This window comes from Panulirus ornatus, chromosome 37 (assembly GCF_036320965.1).
Source record: "Panulirus ornatus isolate Po-2019 chromosome 37, ASM3632096v1, whole genome shotgun sequence".
Lineage (NCBI taxonomy): Eukaryota > Metazoa > Arthropoda > Malacostraca > Decapoda > Palinuridae > Panulirus > Panulirus ornatus.
Window position 1 is genome coordinate 7,850,330 of NC_092260.1, and position 26,400 is coordinate 7,876,729.

At 37.9% G+C, this 26,400-nt stretch overlaps 1 protein-coding gene across 7 annotated transcripts in view; it reads right to left on the reverse strand.

Moving 5' to 3' along the window:
* The window catches only part of vari (MAGUK p55 subfamily member vari), a 408,236-nt gene that overhangs the window by 56,478 nt on the left and 325,358 nt on the right, over positions 1 to 26,400 (reverse strand). For all 7 annotated transcript variants that reach the window (XM_071683758.1, XM_071683757.1, XM_071683756.1 and 4 more), the window contains 2 exons: positions 22,079 to 22,231; positions 2,165 to 2,473 (listed from right to left, as the gene is read on the reverse strand). In XM_071683758.1, coding sequence (XP_071539859.1) covers positions 2,165 to 2,473; positions 22,079 to 22,231 — 462 coding nt within the window. The remainder of the gene's footprint in view (positions 1 to 2,164; positions 2,474 to 22,078; positions 22,232 to 26,400) is intronic.

Below are 26,400 nucleotides of genomic sequence, written 5' to 3' on the forward strand. Positions count from 1 at the left end.
TTTGTGCAAGCCATCACTACTTCCCTAAATACATCCCATTCCTCCCCTACTCCCTTTATGTCCTTTGTTCTCACCTTTTTCCACTCTGTGCTCAGTCTCTCTTGATACTTCCTCACACGTCTCCTTCCCAAGCTCACTTACTCTCACCACTCTCTTCACCCCAACATTCTCTCTTCTTTTCTGAAAACCTCTACAAATCTTCACCTTCACCTCCACAAGATAATGATCAGACATCCCCCCAGTTGCACCTCTCAGCACATTAACATCCAAAAGTCTCTCTTTCACGCGCCTATCAATTAACATGTAATCCAATAACGCTCTCTGGCCCTCTCTCCTACTTACATACGTATACTTATGAATATCTCTCTTTTCAAACCAGGTATTCCCAATCACCAGTCCTTTTTCAGCACACAAATCTACAAGCTCTTCACCATTTCCATTTACAACACTGAACACCCCATGTGTACCAATTATTCCCTCAACTGCCACATTACTCACCTTTGCATTCAAATCACCCATCACTATAACCCGGTCTAATGCATCAAAACTACTAACACACTCACTCAGCTGCTCCTAAAACACTTGCCTCTCATGATCTTTCTTTTCATGCCCAGGTGCATATGCACCAACAATCACCCATCTCTCTCCACCCACTTTCAGTTTTACCCATATCAATCTAGAGTTTACTTTTTTACACTCTATCACATACTCCCACCACTCCTGTTTCAGGAGTAGTGCTACTCCTTCTCTTGCTCTTGTCCTCTCACTAACCCCTGACTTTACTCCCAAGACATTCCCAAACCACTCTTGCCCTTTACCCTTGAGCTTCGTTTCACTCAGAGCCAAAACATCCAGGTTCCTTTCCTCAAACATACTACCTATCTCTCCTTTTTTCTCATCTTGGTTACATCCACACACATTTAGACACCCCAACCTGAGCCTTCGAGGAGGATAAGCACTCCCCAGGTGACTCCTTCTTCTGTTTCCCCTTTTTAGAAAGTTAAAATACAAGGATGGGAGGGTTTCTAGCCCCCACTCCCGTCCCCGTTAGTTGCCTTCTACGACACATGAGGAATGCATGGGAAGTATTCTTTCTCCCGTATCCCGTGGGATTGGGGAGATTTTGTAACCTTACATATAATACATTAAGTTTGTAACCTTACATATAATACATAAAACATACAGTATAATAAATGGAGTTTGTAATTTACTGCATGAGCCAAATAATGGACTCAGTGATGCAGAGTGAGCTGACAGTCTGATTTTAACTTATCATTTTCATTTATCATTTCTTGTTCATCTTTGATTTTGAGGACACTTTTCATTATGATATTACCCTACTTCGATTGTGCATGGTTTTCATATAAATTTTTCTTATCTATAAGAGTATTCTTTGTAAGATCTCTAGAAAATCCAATCAGCTTCACTGTGAATGTGTTAGGCCACTTGTCACTTGGTCAATTCAACTTTTTATACAAAAAGTCAAGCCACAATGCTACAGTTATGTAACCTAATCCATGTAATATGCTGTCCAATATAATAACTAGGTGGGAATTCCAGGCATGTACTCAATTTTATAATCAGGCTCAATCATAATCTCTTCTCTATCTAGTTGATTTTGTAACTAATGGCTTACTTTTTAATCATCATTCTAGGTAAATTCCTCTTCTCAAATTCATTGAAGTCTTATGGTTATTACTGCCATTATTTCTTTGCTATGAGGTCAAAGTCTTTACTTTTGTATCAAAGGAATACAATTTTAAACTGCTTTTTCAGCTGTTAAAGGTTCAGTTCCAACTGATATTGCTGTCTTCAGAATGCCTCTATTTGACATGATTTAGTAATTTCTGTTATGTCAGAAGAGCAAAAAATATCTTAAAATACAAATACTTCATCTGCAAAATCATTATGTAAAAAAATAGCATCTCTTACAAATCTTTGTCCCAAGACACAAATAAAAAATCTAAGCCATATGAAATCTGCACTTACTAAGACCAAACAGTACTTCAGAGGATATAAATAAGCTTCAAATTTAAAACTAATACTTCAACATACCACATAAGGAAAGTACACTTGCCAGCCTACATTAGCCTACATTAAATGGGAAAGAAAATCCAGCAATTAAAGATTAAAAACTGCAATTTTGTGAGATTTTGTTTCATACCTCAATTCCATTGACCTCACAGATGGCATCTCCAACATGCAGTAGACCTTGTCTGTCAATTGTGCCTCCTGCCATTATTCTTGCAATGACCATGTAACCATTTTCATCTTCTCTTACTGTCAACCCAAGGGGTTCATCTGGTCTTTTACGGAGGCCCACCATCCTGATGGCGTCCACCGGATAACCATTCTCCTCCGGCATGAATGATGTGTTGTAGCAACCGTTTATCCCGTTAAAGCTATCACTTGATGTGCCTGCGTCCCCTGTGTGCCGCCGATCTGCTATGGTATCATGGGTTTCAAGAAGAGCCTGCAGAAAAAAAAAATACTTCCTAATAGAAAGGGTGACATGAATCTTATCAAAATTACAATGCTAAAAGTAAGACATTTGAAACATTTCATATGTGCAGAGCCAAAGATGCTTAGGAGAAAAGACAGAAATTCATTACTAATAATCTAGTCAATCATTTTTCTCATCAGTCAGTTTGTCCTGTCAGCAATGAGATATCTCTTGATAATATGGAGGTTAAGATCTTCTAACACCAAGTCTAGCCAGTGTAGGGGTAGTGTAAGCGTTTCCCACCTATTGTTAACCAATAACCCACAGTAGCAACAGCTCACTCATTTTGGGTCCAGTTATGACTAATCACAGTCTACCATAGTGAAGGTCACCAACTCCCCTTACTCTAGAAGAATGATACACCCACCAGCACAGAATACTTTTGAATTGTGTGGCATGAATGTGTTCTATCAGTACAACTTTTCTGGGGGGGGGGCTTTATATTTTTTCCCATCCCTCTATGGCTTGGCCTCCTTTTATGTATCCCTAGGGTTACAGGATACACATATTCATGTATGATTTTTACTGTAATATGTACATAGAATGATTATTGTTGCATATCTACAGTTGGCAACCTACCCCCTTCCAAACATTACTTGTGTTTCTCTTTCTTCCCCAACTTTATGTCTTAGTTCCAGGGCATCTATGTTGTGGCTTCCATACCTTTTTGGTACTTCTAGATGGCTAATTGAGATTGTTTAATTTCCATTGATAATTTTGGGGACAAGAGACAAGGAACTGAACAAAAATTTTTTTATTCCCAACTGAACACATATCAGTCTACTTTAGCCACAAGAGTTTCCTGATCCTTTCAATGGTTTTGATCTGGTCTTGAGCTGCTACCATTTATAGTAATCCCAAGTCACATAACCTGAAGCTCCCAGTATACAGCAAAGACCTTACTGAACCAAAATATATCATTTCCTGTGTCATCAGGAAAATGGATAAGCCCTATTTGCAAACAGGAAGCCCTTCTCCTCTGGCTAGTATCCTAATGTTGAACTTTTCCGTAATTGCATACCATAAAAGTAGTAGTACCTGTCCTCTATCATTCTACTAAGAAACACACAGAAAAGCCTTGTATGCATGATGGAATTTCAGCTAATGTAAGATGAAGCAACATCACTACATATCTCTTAGTCATCACTGGGGGAATATGGATAGTCATCACTGGGGGAATATGGATAGCCTAATGTTCCTACACACCTATCATGCCTGAAACCACAATGATAATATCAATAATAATAAAAATATTATTATTACTATTAATAATAATGATAATAATAATAACAGTAATAATAATAATAATAATAATAATAATAATAATAATAATAATAATAATAATAATAATAATGGTAAAGTAATGATAATGATACAGGATATTTGGCACACAAAACTTTGCTGTAGAAATGCTTTTGGGGGGGTCTTGTGCTAAACTGGCAAGGCAAGTTTTCTTTCGATGGAGGGGTAATTTATACCTATTCCCAAATCATTCTAGGCATCTTATCTGAAAGATCTCTAGCCCTCATCTAGATTCACTGAATCTCTTGATCTCTTGAAAAGTACTCCTTAATTTTTCAGGTACAGTACTTTCTATCATACTACTAAATACCTTCTTGATTTACTTGATTAACATAGGTTAACCTCTTCTATTTCCTTCAACTATTTCTCAACTTTCTCACCAGATGCCAGGAAGGCTTAATGTCTGTCAGTCACCAGCCTCCAAATCTGTCTTCTCTACTCATTCCTAACTTTTATTGTATGTTTTCCTCAACATCCTCTAGTGTCTTTTTAAACAAGCTTTTGATGCCTTCACTCCATCTCAATCTAAGACATTCTGCTCCACACCTTCCTTTATGGATCCAGTTCAATTACTTCTTAGCATGTCATGTCTTCCATTATTTGAATATGGCTATGCCACCATAGCTTGTTCTTTTCCAGATGTAACATTTATATGTCTTGGTGTTTCTCATCCATTTTTGTAACTTTTCTGATTAGCCTTTGTGCTCTCATTCTGGCAGCCTGGATTTGTGAACTTGTTTTGGTTGTGAGTGACTATGCTTCTGATCCACATATCAAAACATGTCTTATAATTATTCTGCCATTTGATGGTACATTTTTCTCAGTATAAGGTGTAGAATAATGAAGTTTGCAATGTATTCAATAATTCTGCTGTTATTTTCCATTTCTTATAAATTTTCATCATTACATATTATTACCAGGTATTGAGAACTATCCATTTCTTGTTGATGGTGAATGTGGTCAGCTTCCTGAATGCTGCAGGAACTTCATAAGGATAGAAGGAACTCCTGGGGCAGTAAGCATACATATGTTAAACACTTTGTTTTCAGAAGTCATCACTTCTAATATATTTCTACTGACTTTCATACTATTTCTGCACAAGCAAGTTGACCACCTACCCATTGTATCCTGCTAGTCTATCTCATTTAATCTATGACAGCTAAATCATCTGCATATGCTAATGTTATTTCCTTATCTTCTCCTGTGTAGATATGTCTTAGACATTTATCCATATATTCTGACCCTGGTGTTCACTTCAAACCATTTCCTGTTAGTTTCTTTACTCTTGACTCCCTATTCACAATGGTAGTATATAGTTTCTTTTTACACTTAATTATATCATATCCATTCCAACTAGTCTATCACCTTCTATATGTTCAATATGACCATTCTTTAAGTCTCTCTGATAGTTTCTTCAACAAATATCCATCTCATATCTCATTCTTTATTTATTCTACTGTGTTACTCCTACACAAATTTTCCATCTTTATTACTTCAATGTTCCTAACTTACTTATGAAGGCTTGGGTTTTACATGCACATGTTAGAGCTGGAACTGAGACTACTACATGCAAGCTCCATGTCTACTCAGCTCTAATTCTTTTAGTGTGAGTCAGAGTTTTGCACTTACAAAATTAGTGGAGAAGGTTTTAGAGAAAAGGGAAGCTTTTAAAACATTTAAGGATTTGGAAAAAGTAAATGATAAAGTGAACAGGGAGGCACTTTGGCAAGTTTTGACTGTAAAGTGTGCATGGAAGACTTTTGAATGCAAATAAGAACTTTTACAGTAAAAGTAGTGCACATGCAAGAGTATGCTGGGGTATAAGTAAATAGTTCTGAAATACATGAGGGAGTGTATCAGTGTTGTGTAATTTCACTACACCTACATATCTAATATTTTTCAAGGATGGGACATTGAATATGATGAGAGTGAGATGAGGTGATAATGGAATCTGTCGCACTTGTATTTGAATAGCGTCATGACAGCTATCTAACATTTTTCATGGATGAGGTATTGCATGTGATGAGAGTGAGGCGAGGTGAGGTGACAGTGGACTTTGTTGTATGCAAATGATTGCTGTGTTGTTAAATAAATCAACAGAAGAGATGGACAGAATGGTGAGGTGCATTACTGATGTATGTGGGAGCAAGGTGCTGAAAGTGCATGAAAATAAAAATGAGGTGATAGTTTTGCAACAGAGATGTCAGATTGTTGAATAAGTTTGTATGGTGAAGAACTGAGTCTGTAGATGAGCTTGAATATTTGAGAAAAGAAGTTTAGTAGCAGTGATATTGGGAAGGCTTAAGTTGAAAGTATTATGCACACGAGAGATATTGGGGAATCCACTAAATGTGCACAGTGCGCAAAATGGTTGCATGAAGAAGTACTTGTCCCAACACTGATGTATGGCAAAGAAACACATATATTCATGTCAAGATAGGTCAAAAGTAAACAGAAAAGATGGATAATTTTGTAGTATAGCAGAAATTCGGAGGATTCACAGAATGAAGATATGAAAGGATTATATACTGTGAAGTCATCAGATGAATGGATTAAATACTTTATGGACTGTTTGGTGATGGAAAAGGTAATCAGATTAAGAAAATTGACTGGTGTTAGGGATAGTCCAGATGATGTTAGATGAATGAGTGGGGAACAGATGCAATAGAAGCATTTTGTGTATGGAGGCTTAGGTCTCAGTTGACAAATCAATTTAATGTGCAAAACTAACAGGTGCTCTTATAGGTGAAGAAATCCAAGCTTCACTCCAACAAAATAGACAAATGTGTGACTAATGTTGTGGAGGTTGTATATGAAGTATCTAATTCACCAGTTAAACTGGAAATAGCATAACAATACACACACAATTCTTTCCATTCACCATAGCATTCAGTGCAACCAAAAATATTTTTCTTACAAGACACTGATCTTCGCTTCAGCTTTTCTACTACCATACTTAACTGAATTTCACTCCCAAATATCTAAACTAATCCACATTATGCATTCCTTTTTAAGATATACACACAAGCTGATGTGACAACAATTTCATCTCTTTTAAAAATACAAATCATACTTTTATTCACATTTACCCTAACTATTCTCTTCCTACACACATCATTAAAGTGACCTACTATTCTATCCAACCCTCCCTCTGATTCTGCTACTACAACAGTGTCATTTGTCTACAGCTATGGTAATTCCCAGTTTGTTTTCCATTGTTCAGCAGTACTTCATATCAATGAACCTTCCTCTAGTCTCACATGATACACCCTACAAATCACTCACTCATACCATCATTTACACTAAAACTCATACACAACTTCCAAAACAGAATTTCTAGAGTGCATTCAGAAGTCTTCAATGCACAGGGTAAAAAGTCAAAACTTACCTATTGTCTTTTCTATTTATCTTTTCTCAGTATATAAATGTTGCTTCTAATTTCTTCATCTCAGGACCTTTCTCCAATACAGTACTTGCCTCAGTGCATAAATCTAATCAGCATACTGTAATTCCTTACTATATCCAACTTATTCTATGCCAGTAAAGGGTTTGCAAATTCATTTAACACATTCAATCACAATCTTCCCAAACACTTTACCATTTGTGCTAGGTAGACATATTTCTCTTTTCTTACAAACAAATTTGCTAACTTTCCTTCTATTAAGCAAAACAATCATTCCCTTTGTCCTGTCACTGGATAAACAAGTAAATTTCCATTTTTCCATACACACACTGCATTCTTTCTCATATCATCCCTGCTTCTTCAACTTTCATGTGCATTACTGTTCTTTTCATTCTCTTTGAAATGTCTTCCTTTCCTGTACAACTAATCTATTCTTTCCTTACCTCTAACTCTACTGTACTAGACACACATTTACATTACCATCAACTCTAATAACTTCTTTTAAACTCTCTCATCTCTTACACCCTTCTTTCTTTGTCACAAGCACTCCCCTAGAACTTTCTTGTACACTTCCACTACTTACACAAATCCCCTTTCTGTATTTATGTACCTCTTCCAAAATGGCATATTTTTTTTCCATTTAATTCTCCCTAATTCTTCTCCCATGATCCTTTTCTTTCCTTTTATCTATATGTGCCATCTTTCTAACTTTAATATTCAGGATTTCTTATTATACACTCTGTCCTATACTCCTCAGTAACTTACTAAAATCTTCATTCCACCATGGTGTACTTCTCTTTCCCCAATCTCCACCTAAAATGCTGCACAACTGTGGTAACTTCTACTAATGCTGTCGAAGTGCCTCCACATCACGTCAACCTCATCTACTATTTCATTAAACCTTCAGCTTCTCATCCATTTTCTCTTAGAAGCTAGTTTCACAAATTCATTCCTTAACTTCATAACTTTTATCTTTCTCATTTTCAGACGCCTGGTATTGTCTTATACTGCCAAAAAAAAAGAAATTTGAACTATAAATTCTATCCCATGATCTGATAGGCCACATCTAAACCTCTCACAGACTGAGTATCATGCACATTATCATATTCATTATTCATTTTTACCAGAAACATATCAATCATGCTCTTTTCAACAATGTTTTCTGCAGTTGAAACACATGTATTTATGTCTGTCTTTATGTAAAGAGTATGTAGCTGCAACAATGGTACCAAACGATAAACTTAATCCATACATTCTTGTACCATCATTTTCATCTACCTACCACTGCTACTCTCTCTCAGTCATACATTTAAGTCAACAGTTGCATACATTTTCACCCCTGTATCCATATATTTTAATAATCATTCATCCTAGTACTGTACTCTCTATCCTTAGCTACACTTTACACATGTAACCACTACATCGATACTCTACCTATCAAACTTGAATAAGATGCCATACTTGCCATCAAGCATCCTTAACCACTTGTCATGCCTTATATGCACACCTCCCTTTGTGTAACCATCCATGCAACTTGATCTCATACCCTTCATTCTATTTCATTTAAAGATACCACTACCCCCTGCTTTGTCTTGTATAAATGTAACATACATATATATAAAGTATCCTTTTTAACAATCCCTATACACTTCATCATTTACTCCTTTTATAAACCCACTCATCCATTCAAATCTGCATCTGGATCATTTACTGGGATGTATTTACAAAACTGTGGTCTCCATCCTCAACCCTACTCACTCAAATGAAGGGCAGAAATACGTATTTCCTGAGGTTGACTTACTAACCTTGCTACCTATTCTGTAACAAAATCATCAGAGCAGATCTAAACATCTAAAAAATAATCTAATTCATTTAAAGAAGAAAACATCATCTATCACAAATATTTTACAAATAATCAAACTTAGGTTTTACAACAGTAGAAATAGTAGCAACTACTGATTTACAGGGTTAGATCTACATTCATCTCAAAAACCTGTTGGGTACATCATTCACTATTATATCAGCATCAAATACTGAGGGTATGAGTAAACCAAAAATACCAATCATGAAGCATTTAAACCAAATCATGCAACAATCCAAACATGGGAACAACAGGTAAGGTTCTTCATCTAAGTTAAGTCATACTTAGAGAAAACTTCTGAAGCATGCATCATGGTAAAAAAGTAACATAGCCAGTATGATGATACATAAGCACCGGAGTACACATTATGATCTGGCTACATTACATTAAATATATGACATACATGCAGGAGCTGGGCAGTGTCATAGGCAGCTAGTCATCATATTTTTCTTGATTTTCATGAACACCTTATTGATGACATTTAGATAAAATCTAGTCTCTTTCAGTGACAGCAAGATTTTCTTCCATCATGAAGCAACCTTTTCAAAAGATATAATGTTCCTGAATCAGAACCTCTTTTAATGAGTATATTAGCACTGAGCAGAAATGAAAGCAGTACATATGCTGGTCTGATTCCAGGTCCAAGCAGCTGGCACACAGCCAACTTTGGGGCTAGTTGATATATTGATATCTAATGTAATCTGAGAAAGGCAAACTGCAGACCTTAATCACATAAGCCACATAGTTAAAGTTTTGAATGTGCTTCACTTTACCTTGGTCTTTATCTTATTATATTAAAGTTACTCTATTGATTACATATCATTGTATCTCGAATTTAACCAAACACTATAACAATTTTGAAAATTATCTTAAATGAATAGACTAACTGGTTCTACAAGTTAGAAAAATAGTGATGTCAACATAACCATAAGCATGCCAGTTACGGTAATCTTTCCATTGATATCAAAGCTAAGCAGAAACACTATCCTTTCTTCTAAGAAGTGAAAATGAAGACAGAAGAGGACAAGACAGCATTAAGTGATAAGAATGCAAGGGTCCTAAAGAATTCAAATATTAGCAGTACCAGGGTTAGATGGTGAGTAAGGGAGAGAAACTGGAATAGAAAATGTTATGGTTTGTGTGTAATGGATTTGTGTCCACGCTGTAATCTACATCAAGAAGAAAACAGATATTACAAACAGGATAAAAAAAAAGTAATTACCAACTGCAAAATTCAGAATAGGGATAGAACCACCCTACATCAGACCAGAGACCCAACACACAGTTGGCCCCTAGTATCTATATATCATGGAGAATTAACATTCTACAGTTAATAACAGCAATCTAAAATACCAAGAACTTAACCTTAGGAAAAAGTCAAAATAGACAAAAGAAAAAAAAGCATGCCACTTATTTAGGCCTTCAATACCTTCTCAACATTTACAGTGCCATGCTTAACAAAGGATGCTTTCCCTAGAGCAGGGGTATTCAACTGGTGGCTCACGGGTCAAATCTGGCCCTTGAGTGGTTTTTCATTGGGCATTTGACAGACTCAGAAGAATTAAAATCAATGAAATTCATTTATTCATTTGTTTTTATATAAACAGATTTTTATCATGACCACATATATAAATTAGCAGAATGAAAGATGATCAATTATAATGTTTTTTTTCTTTCTATGCATAAGTGTTTAGAGAGAGAAAAAAAAAAAATGGAGGTAAATTAAACATAAGAACCTTTCATAATAAGACAGCCCTGTCCTAGAGGTTTAAAGAGGGCAGAGTAACAATGATAACAAAACCAGTTATGACAGATCAAAACCCAGAAATTACAGACCCACTTCCCTTAAAGAAGTACGAGGGAAAATCTTTGACAGAATCATAAATTATCGATTAAGAGGGTACCAAGGAAACAAGAACTTCAATAATCAGAATCAACAGGGCTTTCGTAATGGGGAAACACCACTTATGAATGTAATCACAGCAGAAAAACTGCATTTACCAGAGGACAAGGAATAAATTTCACAGTTATACATCAAGGGAAAATGTGGACAAGTGGCCTGTAATTCAAACCATTACACTTTTGCAAGCCAGATATCAAAGAGAGACAACTGTGTAATTATTGCTGCCAATACTCAGCCAGGTTAACCATTAACCCTGTAACATTACAAAAATTTCCCTGCTAAGCACAGTTACCTCAAGCAGCATCCTATCACTAACACTATTTGTAAGTCAGTCATATAACATTCAACCTCCATTCCGGAACACAAGCTTGGATATCTTCTGCACAGATGATGTCTCTAAAATAACAATCTCAAACGTTTAACTCACAATCAGAACACAGCCATTTGATGCAGTCAGAGGCATCCAGGCTATACAAAATTGAAAAGGATTGGAAAATGAAAACAAAAAAATTTCACTGTAGTAGCGCCGGAAAGAATATAAGCCATCAACATAGCCACAGAAGGACACACAATAACAAACTGGAAGAGCTACACAACCCTTGCTCACATACTAACATCATGAGGTTTGAATAAGTTTATATTTAACAAAATTTCTTTGGGGAAAATCAGCTCTGGTCAGCCTATAAAGATTTTGGCACCTTCTCAAGGACAAACAATTACAACTGAAGGCCATGATTCTCCCCATCCTAACCTATTCCATAATAAGCACACACCTCACCTCCAGATCAATCATACTGAAAATACAGAGGATATAGAGCAGGGCTCTGTGATTCATCACAAATAATTTTTTTTTTTTTTTATTCTTTTTTGCTGTCTCCCGCGTTTGCGAGGTAGCGCAAGGAAACAGATGAAAGAAATGGCCCAACCCACCCCCATACACATGTATATACATACGTCCACACACGCAAAATATACATACCTACACAGCTTTCCATGGTTTACCCCAGACGCTTCACATGCCCCGATTCAATCCACTGACAGCATGTCAACCCCGGTACACCACATCACTCCAATTCACTCTATTCCTTGCCCTCCTTTCACCCTCCTGCATGTTCAGGCCCCGATCACACAAAATCTTTTTCACTCCATCTTTCCACCTCCAATTTGGTCTCCCTCTTCTCCTCGTTCCCTCCACCTCCGACACATATATCCTCTTGGTCAATCTTTCCTCACTCATTCTCTCCATGTGCCCAAACCATTTCAAAACACCCTCTTCTGCTCTCTCAACCACGCTCTTTTTATTTCCACACATCTCTCTTACCCTTACGTTACTTACTCGATCAAACCACCTCACACCACACATTGTCCTCAAACATCTCATTTCCAGCACATCCATCCTCCTGCGCACAACTCTATCCATAGCCCACGCCTCGCAACCATACAACATTGTTGGAACCACTATTCCTTCAAACATACTCATTTTTGCTTTCCGAGATAATGTTCTCGACTTCCACACATTCTTCAAGGCTCCCAGAATTTTCGCCCCCTCCCCCACCCTATGATCCACTTCCGCTTCCATGGTTCCATCCGCTGCCAGATCCACTCCCAGATATCTAAAACACTTCACTTCCTCCAGTTTTTCTCCATTCAAACTCACCTCCCAATTGACTTGACCCTCAACCCTACTGTACCTAATAACCTTGCTCTTATTCACATTTACACTTAACTTTCTTCTTTCACACACTTTACCAAACTCAGTCACCAGCTTCTGCAGTTTCTCACATGAATCAGCCATCAGCTCTGTATCATCAGCGAACAACAACTGACTCACTTCCCAAGCTCTCTCATCCCCAACAGACTTCATACTTGCCCCTCTTTCCAAAACTCTTGCATTCACCTCCCTAACAACCCCATCCATAAACAAATTAAACAACCATGGAGACATCACACACCCCTGCCGCAAACCTACATTCACTGAGAACCAATCACTTTCCTCTCTTCCTACACGTACACATGCCTTACATCCTCGATAAAAACTTTTCACTGCTTCTAACAACTTGCCTCCCACACCATATATTCTTAATACCTTCCACAGAGCATCTCTATCAACTCTATCATATGCCTTCTCCAGATCCATAAATGCTACATACAAATCCATTTGCTTTTCTAAGTATTTCTCACATACATTCTTCAAAGCAAACACCTGATCCACACATCCTCTACCACTTCTGAAACCACACTGCTCTTCCCCAATCTGATGCTCTGTACATGCTTTCACCCTCTCAATCAATACCCTCCCATATAATTTACCAGGAATTAATATTAAACCAATTGGTAAATGTTTCAGGGAAGCAGCACACAAAGTCAGGCAGAAACCAGACAATAATGGCTACAAACTATAAACATATCCAAGATCTTAACAGTAGTACAAACATGGGATACCCTTGGTTCTCAAGGAGCCTCAAAGCACTAAGCAAGGCTCCAGCCAGCCATCATTTACACGGTGAACAACGATCAGCTTAGCTTAGCATATTCAATATCCTTTCTGAAACTAACAAGCAACAACATTACTGTATACACAACCCCAAGATTGCCATGGATATCTAATAAAGCACCAAAAAACATGCATCAAGAAAGCCACCCACACATGTCAGTAAAACTCAACATTCAGCTGAACACTCTTTCTTCCATTTCTAAACTGTATCTTTTCCTATATAGCCACTCCTTTATTTCTCTCTCCCCCCCCCAACCATCCTATCAAGAACAAAGAAAAAACTGTAGACTATGGGATGAAAAATTTGGCAAGAATACAAGAGTGAAGAAAGGTGTATTGGAGGATTTGTCATACTATCATGTCCTGCTAAGTACTGGAGAATGCTATAGGGATAGGACAGGAAATATGAAAGGACAGCATGACAGGTATAACTATATGTGGGAGGTTTTAAGCTGATGAATATGATGGGCAAATGTGAAGTTTCACAAAGTTTTGGGTACATATAACAGTTTTGTGAATGTAGCAAAAGAGATACATGAATTGGAAAAAAGAAGGGTTTCAGAAAGAAGAAATCTGCAGATCAGGGTGAGAATGTACAAAAAGTAATAAAACAAAATGCTAAATGATGATGCAACATAACATTATATTTGTAGGGGTTATAAGAGGGCAAAGAAGCGAATATTTGTCACTGAAAAATGCAAATTGGGCTGTAAGAAACTGTACAAAGAATCCATGGATTATGGAAAAATTATGTCAACATTCTAATACAAAATAAAGAATGTACTGCAGCAATAGTGAAGGATGACTAAATATTTTGCACAAGGTTAGATTACTGAGGTACATAGTAAACTGTTGTCTATGCTACAAACTGATGCATATGCTGAAAAATGAACAGTTGAGATGCTCCAAATGCCAGTACATCCAAACTTGTTTTAAAGGGTGGGATATAAGGAGAACAAAGTGAATGTTTCAGGATGAGATAGTATAAAGTGATGAAGTAAGAAAAACAACATTAAGTATGATAGTATCCAGAGTAAATAAAGTTGCTGAAAAAGGTGAGGGAGGGAAGCAAGTTGATACATATGCTTATGAACTTTGCTAGGAAATATAATGCACAAATACAATATGGAAATTCACAATGGAAATGGGTTAAAGATCATTTTAAAATATAATGGGATTGGTTTCTAAAATTACTATGGTAAAGTATGCATTAATGAAGTAAATGAGCAAATTAAGAAACAGCATATAACAGAGTGAGAGATGAGAATGAACAATTCCTGACAGACAATGGATGCACAGAGCAGATATTTTTTAGGGGACTGATATCAGAATGTATCTGAAGAGAAAGCTAGATCACACAACTGGAAAAAGTATATGTTACGGCTGTTTGGTGTAGTGGAAAAACTGTTGGTGGCAAAGGATGGTTTCCATTTAGAAGGTAAAGCAAATATGGGAAGTGCAAAGGACAATCAAGTGGTCTGCGGCTGAAGATGGCAAAAGATGTGCATATGTTGATTCACTGTTTAAAGTGATAGAGCATAGGTAAGTTACAGAAAATAATTAAAACAGGGGATTGAAATTAGAAACAGGTGGCTCTTGAATATCAAAGTGTTCTATATACAAAATATATCAATGAATATAACTGTGTAAAAACTTCATTTTGGAGGCATTCATTGATGAAGTCTACCCCATAGAAGGTTGATCATTCTCATCCATTAACATATCATCCTGTTGCTATGAGTTTTCTTGTTTCCAGTAATCTGATCTCCTGTCAACATCCACTTCCTTTAGTGCCTTTAAAATCCCATTCTTCTCTGATAATCAATGTGAGTTCCACTGGGCATATCCTTTCTCATCTTACTGATTATCTCTCCTGACAGACTTTGATGAATCCTACAAGGTTGCCCTTGATATCTCAAAAGCTCTTGATCAGGGTCTAATCTCCAAGCCTTGTCTTGGCTTTCCACCTTTAATTTGTTCTCATATCCTGTTTCATCTCTAACCAGTCTATCTTCACAAACTCTGAAGGATCAGCTTATCCCTTTCAACTTTCAAAATCAGAGTCCCTAAGTGTTCTGTCGGTCTCTTACAGTCTTCCTCGTTTATCAATGATTTCTTTTCTTCAACAGATAACCAAATGCATTCCTATGCTGATGAGACTCAACAATGCATTCCTATGCTGATGAGACTCAACAATGCATTCCTCCACTTCTTTCAAATCCTCTCCATCTTGATCTGTAAATGCTTTTACATACTCAGATTTAGATGAGATTTCTCATTAGTGCAGTTGCAACCTTCCTAATTTCAATGCCCATAAAACACAATTTCCCCATACTTTCCTTTCTAAACCACCTCAAAAGTTTCTCATCTCCTCTCTTGGTTCTGTAATTCCACCATTCAACATAAACCATACTGGTAATACAATAATATCTAATATTTCTTGGAAAATTCATATCACACAATTAGCTACATCATCCTTCATGAAAATGAGTTTTGTTCAGATGCCACATATTCTTCTCTTCTGAACAGTTACACTGATCATCTAAAAGGACTGATTTGTAACTCTTTGGAATGTTGATCCTGCATCTAGGTAGGTTCTAATTCTACACACTTAAGGGATAAAGATGACTCCAGAACAATCAACTCTTGCGGTCTGTCCTCAAAACCTGACCCATTTGCCCTTCACTGCACTATTACTTTTCTTTCTTTTTTCTCAAGATTTTTGGTTTCTGTTCCTGATAGCAGGCAATGTGCACTTACATCAACAGTTACACCATGTAATAACTAGAAAGCCAGTGCATCAAATAACTGTCATATGGCTGTTGGACTGCTTTGATCTCTGTTTCTTTCCCTACACTACTAAGCTTTGAAACACTACCATTTCATGCTTTTTCTAACAGCTACAACCTCTCCCTTATCAAGGAAGGTTTTCTACTTATTACAAAAAGCTTAGACTATTTTTCCTCTTTTCTAGAAACTTCACTTTTCTATCTTTTCAGCCTTTTATATTAAACACTTCACAACTTGCCTGGGCTCAAAGACAATTTCTGCCTGTGACTGAAGTAAATGATAAAAACAAGAACAAAACACAAAAGACATTGAAATGGAACTTGGAAGTTTATGCATGAAGATGTGTGGGTGAATTCCTTACAGGTAATAACTGAACCTTAATGACTAACGAAAAAGAAGGTGCACTATGCATGAATGATGGCTAAGAGTGAAAGCTCAAGCAATGGATTTTTCGAAGTTGAAATATGAAGCAAGAATGGAAGAGAAGAAAATATAAACATGCTAAAGGAACATATCGGAAGAGAGGGGAAGAGAGTAGACTGTGGCTAAAAGAGATAAGAGACAGACCTGGAAAGATGTAAAGAATCAATGGGAGCTGATAAAAAGGTACAGACAACAAGAAACAATGAGATCTGAAATAATGAAAGGAGGATATGAAGGGAAGGATGGAAATAGGTAGATCAATAGTGATATAGAATGACAGAGAAAGGAGATATGGGCTATAGAATAGAGGCTACGGCAACCAAGAGAGCATATTTCTGCAAAGGCAGCGATGCATTCAAGATCCTGCATAAGTTCCTCTGTTGGAAAGTGAGAGATGACATTTAGGATCATGACTGAAATCAACACTGGCTACAATACCAGATCTTAATTTCAACCATAAGAAGGCAATGGGAAAGGCACACCAAGTAGTCAGGCACTGATGCTCTAACCTTCAAACCCAAGTAAGATTTCTGATGCTCAAACCAACAACTATTAAAATCTAAAGGGATCATTTTGGCAGGGTTGGGAATCATTTCAATTAAAAACGCACCTTTTTAACTTATCAGCTGAAATGGTTACCTAGTCATGTTGAGAATAAGGTAAAAGAAATTAAATGATTCAAAATCTGAAAGCATGGTTGAAGTGTTACCTGAGAAATATTGCACATAAATATAAGTAGCTGGTTGGCTGGTTAAATGTTCTTTCGGTTTATTGATTACTAATGTCATTAATTACATTCACAGTCCCATGTTATTTGCAGCTCAACTTTAAGGTCCATCTACCAATGATGATTGAGGGCCTCAATTAAAAAGAATAATTCAAAGTCCCCTAATAAACTTGTAATTTTATGGTCATAAATATCTATTCAAATTCTAAGGGGCATTATTACATAAGCCCAAGTTTAAATCAGAATGGTTCAACCAGTCTAATGTATATCTTGTACCTAAGCAAAACAAGTTCTATAAAAAAATTGAAATCACCAAAACCAATTTTTTTCGAGATGTTTCTCAAGATTTTATCAGAATCTGAAATTATTTGGACAATGCATTTCACTACTACATCCACAATACCACAAAGTACAACTTTGAGTCCCTAGTCAACTTCAAAAGTAAGATCAGGCCCCTCCTCTTGCCGTGCAACCTCATGCAGGCGAAATCCAGCAACATCTTTATATAATTCAAAAAATTCAGTTATTGGTACACTCCTTAGTGATCCAGATAAACCTTTCCATAAATACTTTACATGTAATCTGTAATGCTCTAACGTGCTATTTACTTTAGTCTCCCATCCACACCAACGAATGATCACTCAAATTTACATTTACCTGAACCTTACATTAGTTAGGCTACATTACAATAATTTCCAGAGCATTGACTCCAGAAGACCACAACCAATCCATCGTAATCTAGACGGTAACCAAAGTTAACAGAGACCTATCCAGTCGAGGTGCTACTCCCTACAAGGATACAACCTCTTACAACCGTAAAGTTCAACACACCTCCCTTAAACCCTACATTCTTTACGGTATCTCTCGGTCCCACTGTGACAAATCTACATAACTAGGGGCTAATTTATAAAGAAGTTTGTTTTAACCATTTTCTCAATTTCCCCACCCTCAACCCTCATAATCCATTCCTTCCTTTGTACCGTATTTACGGTTCATTGCAAGGGCTCACTTGAAAATTTTGGATTATACTGTAAACAACAAGCAACAGCATAGACTACTCTTTGCATTTAATGATGGAGTATTTGACTTCTGAATTGTGTGCTCCAACCAAAGGCCAACACCACTTTAACAGTCGTGCAACTCGTGAATCTAGTTCGGATTCATTACCCTTTTAATACACATACATTTTTTTGTGTGTTATCAGGACATCTTTTCGAGCTGAGCTTTTGAGATGTTCAGTGTCTGGTTAATTTCTTCTTTGAAGTAAGAACGGATTGCAGGTTGCGTGAGTTGGGGAACACGGGACGAAATGAGGAACCAATGGTGACAATGGAGCGCAATATTGACTTTAGTGTAAGGAACGCGGGCGGCGTCTCTACTGGATATATTCATGCACAGCTTTTCGTCTTGTTCTTTGTGTTTTGTTCTTCAATTTTCGCGGTGTAGTGCTGAAAACCAAGACGTAACAAGATATAAAAAAAAAAAGATATTCCTTCGAATCCAGAGCTGAGGGAACAAGCACGAAGAGGAAACGAACTAATTTTTTCTTTTTAATCTCTGTGTCTTACTTGATCTCAATTGATGCGTAACTTTAGAGTTGTTCTCAATATTTTTGTCAACTGCAATTCATATTGTACATTAAGTGCTGTACACTGAGAAATAAAATGAAAGGAAAATTACATCAGGTAACCTGAGCTGAAGGAAGGCAGTACACTAGATCTAGTAAACATGGCGTAACTGCCTGAAACGTGAGAAATGCGGTCATCTCTTATAGACCAATGGTTCGAAAACCTAAGGTACAAGTCGTTTAAGTAATCTTTTTTCATAAATTCTTTTTATTTTCTCAGCATGGAAACGGAACAGCAGTATTCTGTGCGCAATAAGTTTGGTGCCCATTTTCGGTAATCCTACAGTGCTTTTCATTTGCAAGTTTTGCGTAAACAGACATTATCCTGGAGGAGATAGTGATTGCAGTTACTGATACCTATAACTCTGAGTAAATGTCATTCAGGAGACTGTTGAAACCAGCTTACTGTGTGCATCTGGGAGAGTGAGCTGGTGATATTGGGGGGGGCAGCACTGTGGTGTTGAAACAACCCAACATATTCCGTCTAAAAGTCAGGGAAACTAATCTAAGTAATGAAGCAAATCACCAAGCCCGTTAAACGTCCGCCTTTACTGCCATTGGTGACATAATATTGGTTTCATGCTTTCGATGTTATCGAGGTCAACGAACACGAGATAAGGCTGATAAGAAAATGATGAGATGGTTCGCATTTCTAAATCTTGGTCAGACAAGAAAAGGGAGAAACTCACAGTCGGCCACAAAATTTTAGGGCACGCTCTATTTAACAGTGATATGGGAAATAAAGCAAGCGGTTGTGTTTTGCTTTTTCTTGATGCTGATCTTAATCCTGTGCTGAAAAATGCTTTAGCTGTTGTTGTTAATGTCGATTATTTTTGGTAGAAATTAAATATGAGTTCCATAGGAAAATAATATTAGGGTAAGTTGGTAGGCCACCTAGCACAGACGCCAGAGGTACATGCGACGTCATAAGCAGTTAGCAAAAATTGTAATGAACATTTCGCACAGTGGGAGATTTTACTATACAAGTTAGGATGTCTCTTTCCAATACCTCAGGGTGTGAGTCTTATCACAATTAGGCGAAAACCCAATTGCGACGGGAATATGTTAGGTTTAGCTCTAGCTATAGTGAGGATCTAGTAAACAATGATAAAGGTGGAGAAAAGACTAGGGCATGTGACCACTGAAAAATTACTTTTGAGGTAACTTTCAAATTACCTGTAACGCTCGTAAACATGAAAGCTGCTTCTTCCCCCCCCTCCTTTTTTTTTTAATATTCCAAAAGAAGGAACAGAGAAGAGGGCCAGGTGAGGATTATTCCCTCAAAGGCCCAGTCCTCTGTTCTTAACGCTACCTCGCTAATGCGGGAAATGGCGGATAGTTTGAAAGAATATATATATATATATATATATATATATATATATATATATATATACATGTGTATGGGGGTGGGTTGGGCCATTTCTTTCGTCTGTTTCCTTGCGCTACCTCGCAAAGCGCGGGAGACAGCGACAAAGCAAAATAAATAAATATATATATATATATATATATATATATATATATATATATATATATTCTTTGCATTGCTCTTGACAGGCTAACCTGGAAAAATACTGTTCATGAAACAAGGACAAGGACAAAGCCTGGAATATTTTCAACAAAACTTCTTGAAGTAGCAGAGGGAACTACATGCTAAAACGGGGCAGGTCTTTTCTTCAAAAGAAGTTGTGGTGAAACGATGACGTGAAGTGCTTGCTATCAAAACAAGGCAACCAACGAGACAGTAAATTATATACATTAACTTTGCGCACCAAGTCTTTGGGGCCTGGTTGTGATAGGGAGCTGAGGTTTTAGTGCATTACAATGAAAGCTAGAGAATAATTGTGAGCGGAAGCGGACTTTCTTCGTCTGTTCCAGGCGCTACCTCGCTAATGCGGGAAACGGTGATAAAGTATGAAAAAAAAAATGCGTAAAGAGCAAAATACATCAACATCATATGAAGAGTGCATTACTGAAAATGTCAAAATAAACCCTAAGAAGTTTCACAGAAGTATGACAGTCAAATCCCACTCGAATGGTCTATCGACCTCGGAAAATTATGAATTACTTGGTACAAGGCAACAAAGCCATGGCAAAGATGTTATTTTCTTTTTATCTATTCACAACCGAAGGCGAAACTCATGTCCTAAACCCAGTTCCATTGCAGAGGAAAGCCTACTTCAAATAATGACTAACACTGAAGCTGGATACACAACGTAAATTCATTTTACTGAAAAGAGAGATGATCTAAGTATCCAAAATTATCGAAGACTTCGATAATCTCCAAATTCACAGGCTACTTAAAGCCGGATTTGTCTGAACGATCAAATTCGAACGAGATGTACTTTTTCTCCAACAGGATTATCATTTGGAGCAGCAGTACTATGGATACGTTTATGAAGATCCTGTGTAAGTACTTCGCTTCAAGTCCAAGTATCTAATATTGAATCATTTGTATGCCTTTTTACTCTTACCACACCAATCGAGCTTGTGTTCTCTTCCGCTAGCACAAACAGCCTCTAAAAGACCCAATGGTCTATTGCTGTTTGAATTCTTTTTAAGAAAGTTTGGCAAGGCGGAGGATTACGGCACACAGTATTCTCAAGCTACTAGTGCGTTTCTTCGGCCCATCAGTTTTTCACACAAAAAGAAAACAAGCAATGCATGCAAATATGAGCATTATACTTCAGGCATATATGCATAGTAATGAGATGAAAATAAGTTAAATAAAAAAATCAAATCCTACTGTTAATTTGGTATGATAAATCAAATTAGCAACTACAAGACGTAATCGAGAAAACAAAATATAAAAAAGCTGTCTACTGCTGGGGTTAAACGCGCAAGACCTTTGGGAAGGAGGAAAACCTAATACACTAAAGCATCCATCTTCCATGAACTCCAGGATTACAGTTTGCTGGCCATGCAGACATCTGGCCATGCTGGCAGAACATCGTTATCACAGAGGTGATCAGCGGGTTGGCTACAGACAACACATGATCGTCCATGGGCTTACGTAACGCCAGACTGTGCGAACGCCAGAGGCCATACCAGCAGGTGAGGCCGATGAAGAAGGTCTGCTAGCTCTTGTGATGGCGCACTAGTTGATCCCTCACACAGTTGACGAATCTGAGAGACGAGCTTGCCGTTGCCCGAGGACACAGGTTCCACCACTCCCACACCGTCTTCCAATGTGTCCTGCACCTGTTGACAAAAGAAAAAAAAGTTATAATGATAACCATACTTGTAACGAACTGTCTGGAAGTGACAGTCTGAAATCTAACTAATGACACTAACTAATGCGAGCAATGGCATACTGAGTGAAGGCTAAGCAATGGCAGCATGAGACAAGCCTAGCCGGCTGGATGAGGCCATAAGGGGTGAAACAAAAGTGTAATGGCAACAGAGTTCCGCTCCGGGACCACCAACCATCTGTTACAGGAAGTTTATATACATGCATTAGATTTGACTATATACCACTATTCACACACAAAAAGATACAGCTGAAAACATCTACGTTCAACATTTGTTACGTTAACTTAGACGGCACGGGCAACTGAATGACCTAATCAAGGCAATCTAATATATATATATATATATATATATATATATATATATATATATATATATATATATATATATATATATAGCCTAAGCCAGGTACCCATTCTATCAAACAACCCTATGGGAAGTATGAACAGCTGCGTTGACTGTGGATCGACTGCAGCAACCGGATTAGAACCTAGATGTACTCGACCCCGTGCGGCCTATGAATGAAAGACGGTCCGCAACGCTGCCCGCTGAACCACGGAGGTTCATTTGTCGGACTTATATACCGAACTTCCTTTTGGTTACTAAGATGGAGATACTACGTACGAAATATTACCACTACTATCTAATAACAGAACTATAGCATACTTTAAGCATTTCCCATTCCTATCTGCGGTAATGTTATATCAAATGTGAAAGACATGCCGATATATCGTACATCTACCTATCACTTCGTACAGACTGTGACAATTCTACCGTCTTTAACCTACGTGAGATCGCAAACCATACCATCATTATGAGGCATTTCCTACACCAAACTTGCTGTGGGTGATGCGGCGGTGACAGAAGTTAGTAGACTACTTCCATTCACCCACTGACAAATCGTTCTCTGTATGTAACACGTCACCTCTCAATTCAAGACTGCGTGCTGAATGCACTGCTGCCTTACAACAAGAAATGAAAGAAAACAGGCCACATTTTGAGCACCAGATGGACAGCAAGGTCATTTACCGAATAGTTTCGGATGTGAGGCCAACTACTCACTCTGAACTTGCAATGAAACATGAAATACGGCATGTGTCAAATACGAAAACCTACAAGGGATTGTGAGTGAGGATTTCTTCGAAACAGTTTCTTGTACAATTAGCTTTGATGCATCTATAATTTGGAGAAAAAAAAATCATCGATAACCTAAGACATTACAATTAACACAAAGTAAGAACTTACAATGTACGCTACAAACCTCAAATGAAAAAAAAATTCGACACCTTACATGTCTTATTTTTTAATGCGTGCAAACAGGAATATTTTTGATAGACTGAGAACACCATGAACAGCAAGGATACACGCAAGTCAATGACAGAGGGAAAATTGACAAAAGTACAGATCAAAGCAAATATTCTTGTATAAGTAAAGCGTTTGGCATTTTGCTGAATCACATTTCCAATACGAATTTGAGGAGTAAGTGAAATCACGCTAACATACAACCAGACAAATGTCTCGCACTACTGGATCCTTAGGGACTAAGTCGTCACAGCCATGGACCGCATCCCTGTGGTTAGGGGTAGATGAATGGGATTAATAAGTAGGCTTGAAAGCAGCCAAGATGCTGGACGTGATGAGACGATGTGCCTCAAGATTGTGAGTACAAGAAATACTAAAATCATATACGTCCAAGAACATGGACATCACAAATGAACCAACGCAAAAATGTGTTAGATAAACCAACAAAAAATGTGATTACATTTCGCGTCATGATTTTTTTTTGGGTCAAAATTGTGTATATTACGTTACCCGCGAATATAACGGTTCTTTTGATCTTTACGGATAGAATGAGTTGATCACCAACATATCTCTCTTCCCAAATTTTTTCGTGATTTTTTTCAAGGAAACCTCGACAACCGTTACCAAATGTGAGACCAGTCACGTGATGGATTTTCTCGTTTCTAATAATTTATATATAATTTCCACACATTACCGAATCAGTCGAATTAACTTGATACCACTCCAGTGCATTGATCCTCAATGATACTATAATAAAATGTAAAACTGTTGAGGAATTTCCGTTCTTACGTGGATTATCTCAAAATGGACAAAGCAAACTCGAAAAATCGACAGTGAGAAGCAAACATTATCAAACCATCAGCACATATGAGAACACAAGGTTGATCAAAACAAGGTCCACCACAAATATTCTGGTACAGATTATTATTATCATTATTATACTTTGTCGCTGTCTCCCGCGTTAGCGAGGTAGCGCAAGGAAACAGACGAAAGAATGGCCCAACCCACCCACATGCACATGTATATACATACACGTCCACACACGCCCATTTACATACCTATACATCTCAACGTATACATACACACACACGCACACACACACACACACACACACACACACACACACACACACAGACATATACATATATACACATTTACATAATTCATACTGTCTGCCCTTATTCTTTCTCGTCGCCACCCCGCCACACATGAAATGACAACCCCCTCCCCCCGCATGTACACGAGGTAGCGCTAGGAAAAGACAACAAAGGCCACATTCGTTCACACTCAGTCTCTAGCTGTCATGTATAATGCACTGAAACCACAGCTCCCTTTCCAAATCCAGGCCCCACAAAACTTTCCATGGTTTACCCCAGACGCTTCACATGCCCTGGTTCAATCCAGTGACAGCACGTCCACCCCGGTATACCACATCGTTCCAATTCACTCAATTCACTCCATGCCTTGCACGCCTTTCACCCTCTTGCATGTTCAGGCCCCAATCACTCAAAATCTTTTTCACTCCATCTTTCCACCTCCAATTTGGTCTCCCACTTCTCCTCGTTCCCTCCACCTCTGACACATATATCCTCTTGGTCAATCTTTCCTCACTCATTCTCTCCATGTGACCAAACCATTTAAAAACACCCTCCTGCTCTCTCAACCACATTCTTTCTATTATCACACATCTCTCTTACCCTTTCATTCCTTACTCGATGAAACCACCTCACACCATATATTGTCCTCAAACATCTCATTTCCAGCACATCCACCCTCCTCCGCACAACTCTATCTATAGCCCACGCCTCGCAACCATATAACATTGTTGGAACCACTATTCCTTCAAACATACCCATTTTTGCTTTCCGAGATAACTTTCTCGACTTTCACACATTTTTCAACGCTCCCAGAACTTTCGCCCTCTCCCCCACCCTATAATTCACTTCCGCTTCCATGGTTTCATCCGCTGCCAAATCCACTCCCAGATATCTAAAACACCTCACTTCCTCCAGTTTTTCTCCATTCAAACTTACCTCCTAATTGACTTGTCCCTCAACCCTACTGTACATAATAACCTTGCTCTTATTCACATTTACTCTCAGCTTTCTTCTTTCACACACTTTACCAAACTCAGTCACCAGCTTCTGCAGTTTCTCACATGAATCAGCCACCAGCGCTGTATCATCAGCGAACAACAACTGACTCACTTCCCAAGCTCTCTCATCCCCAACAGACTTCATACTTGCCCCTCTTTCCAAAACTCTTGCATTCACCTCCCTAACAACCCCATCCATAAACAAATTAAACAACCATGGAGACATCACACACCCCTGCCGCAAACCTACATTCACTGAGAACCAATCACTTTCCTCTCTTCCTACACGTACACATGCCTTACATCCTCGATAAAAACTTTTCACTGCTTCTAACAACTTGCCTCCCACACCATATATTCTTAATACCTTCCACAGAGCATCTCTATCAACTCTATCATATGCCTTCTCCAGATCCATAAATACTACATACAAATCCATTTTCTTTTCTAAGTATTTCTCACATACATTCTTCAAAGCAAACACCTGATCCACACATCCTCTACCAGTTCTGAAACCACACTGCTCTTCCCTAATCTGATGCTCTGTACATGTCTTCACCCTCTCAATCAATACCCTCCCATATAACTTCCCAGGATTACTCAACAAGCTTATACCTCTGTGATTTGAACACTCACCTTTATGCCCTCTGCCTTTGTACAATGGCACTATGCAAGCATTCCGGCAATCCTCAGGCATCTCACCATGAGTCACACATACGTTAAA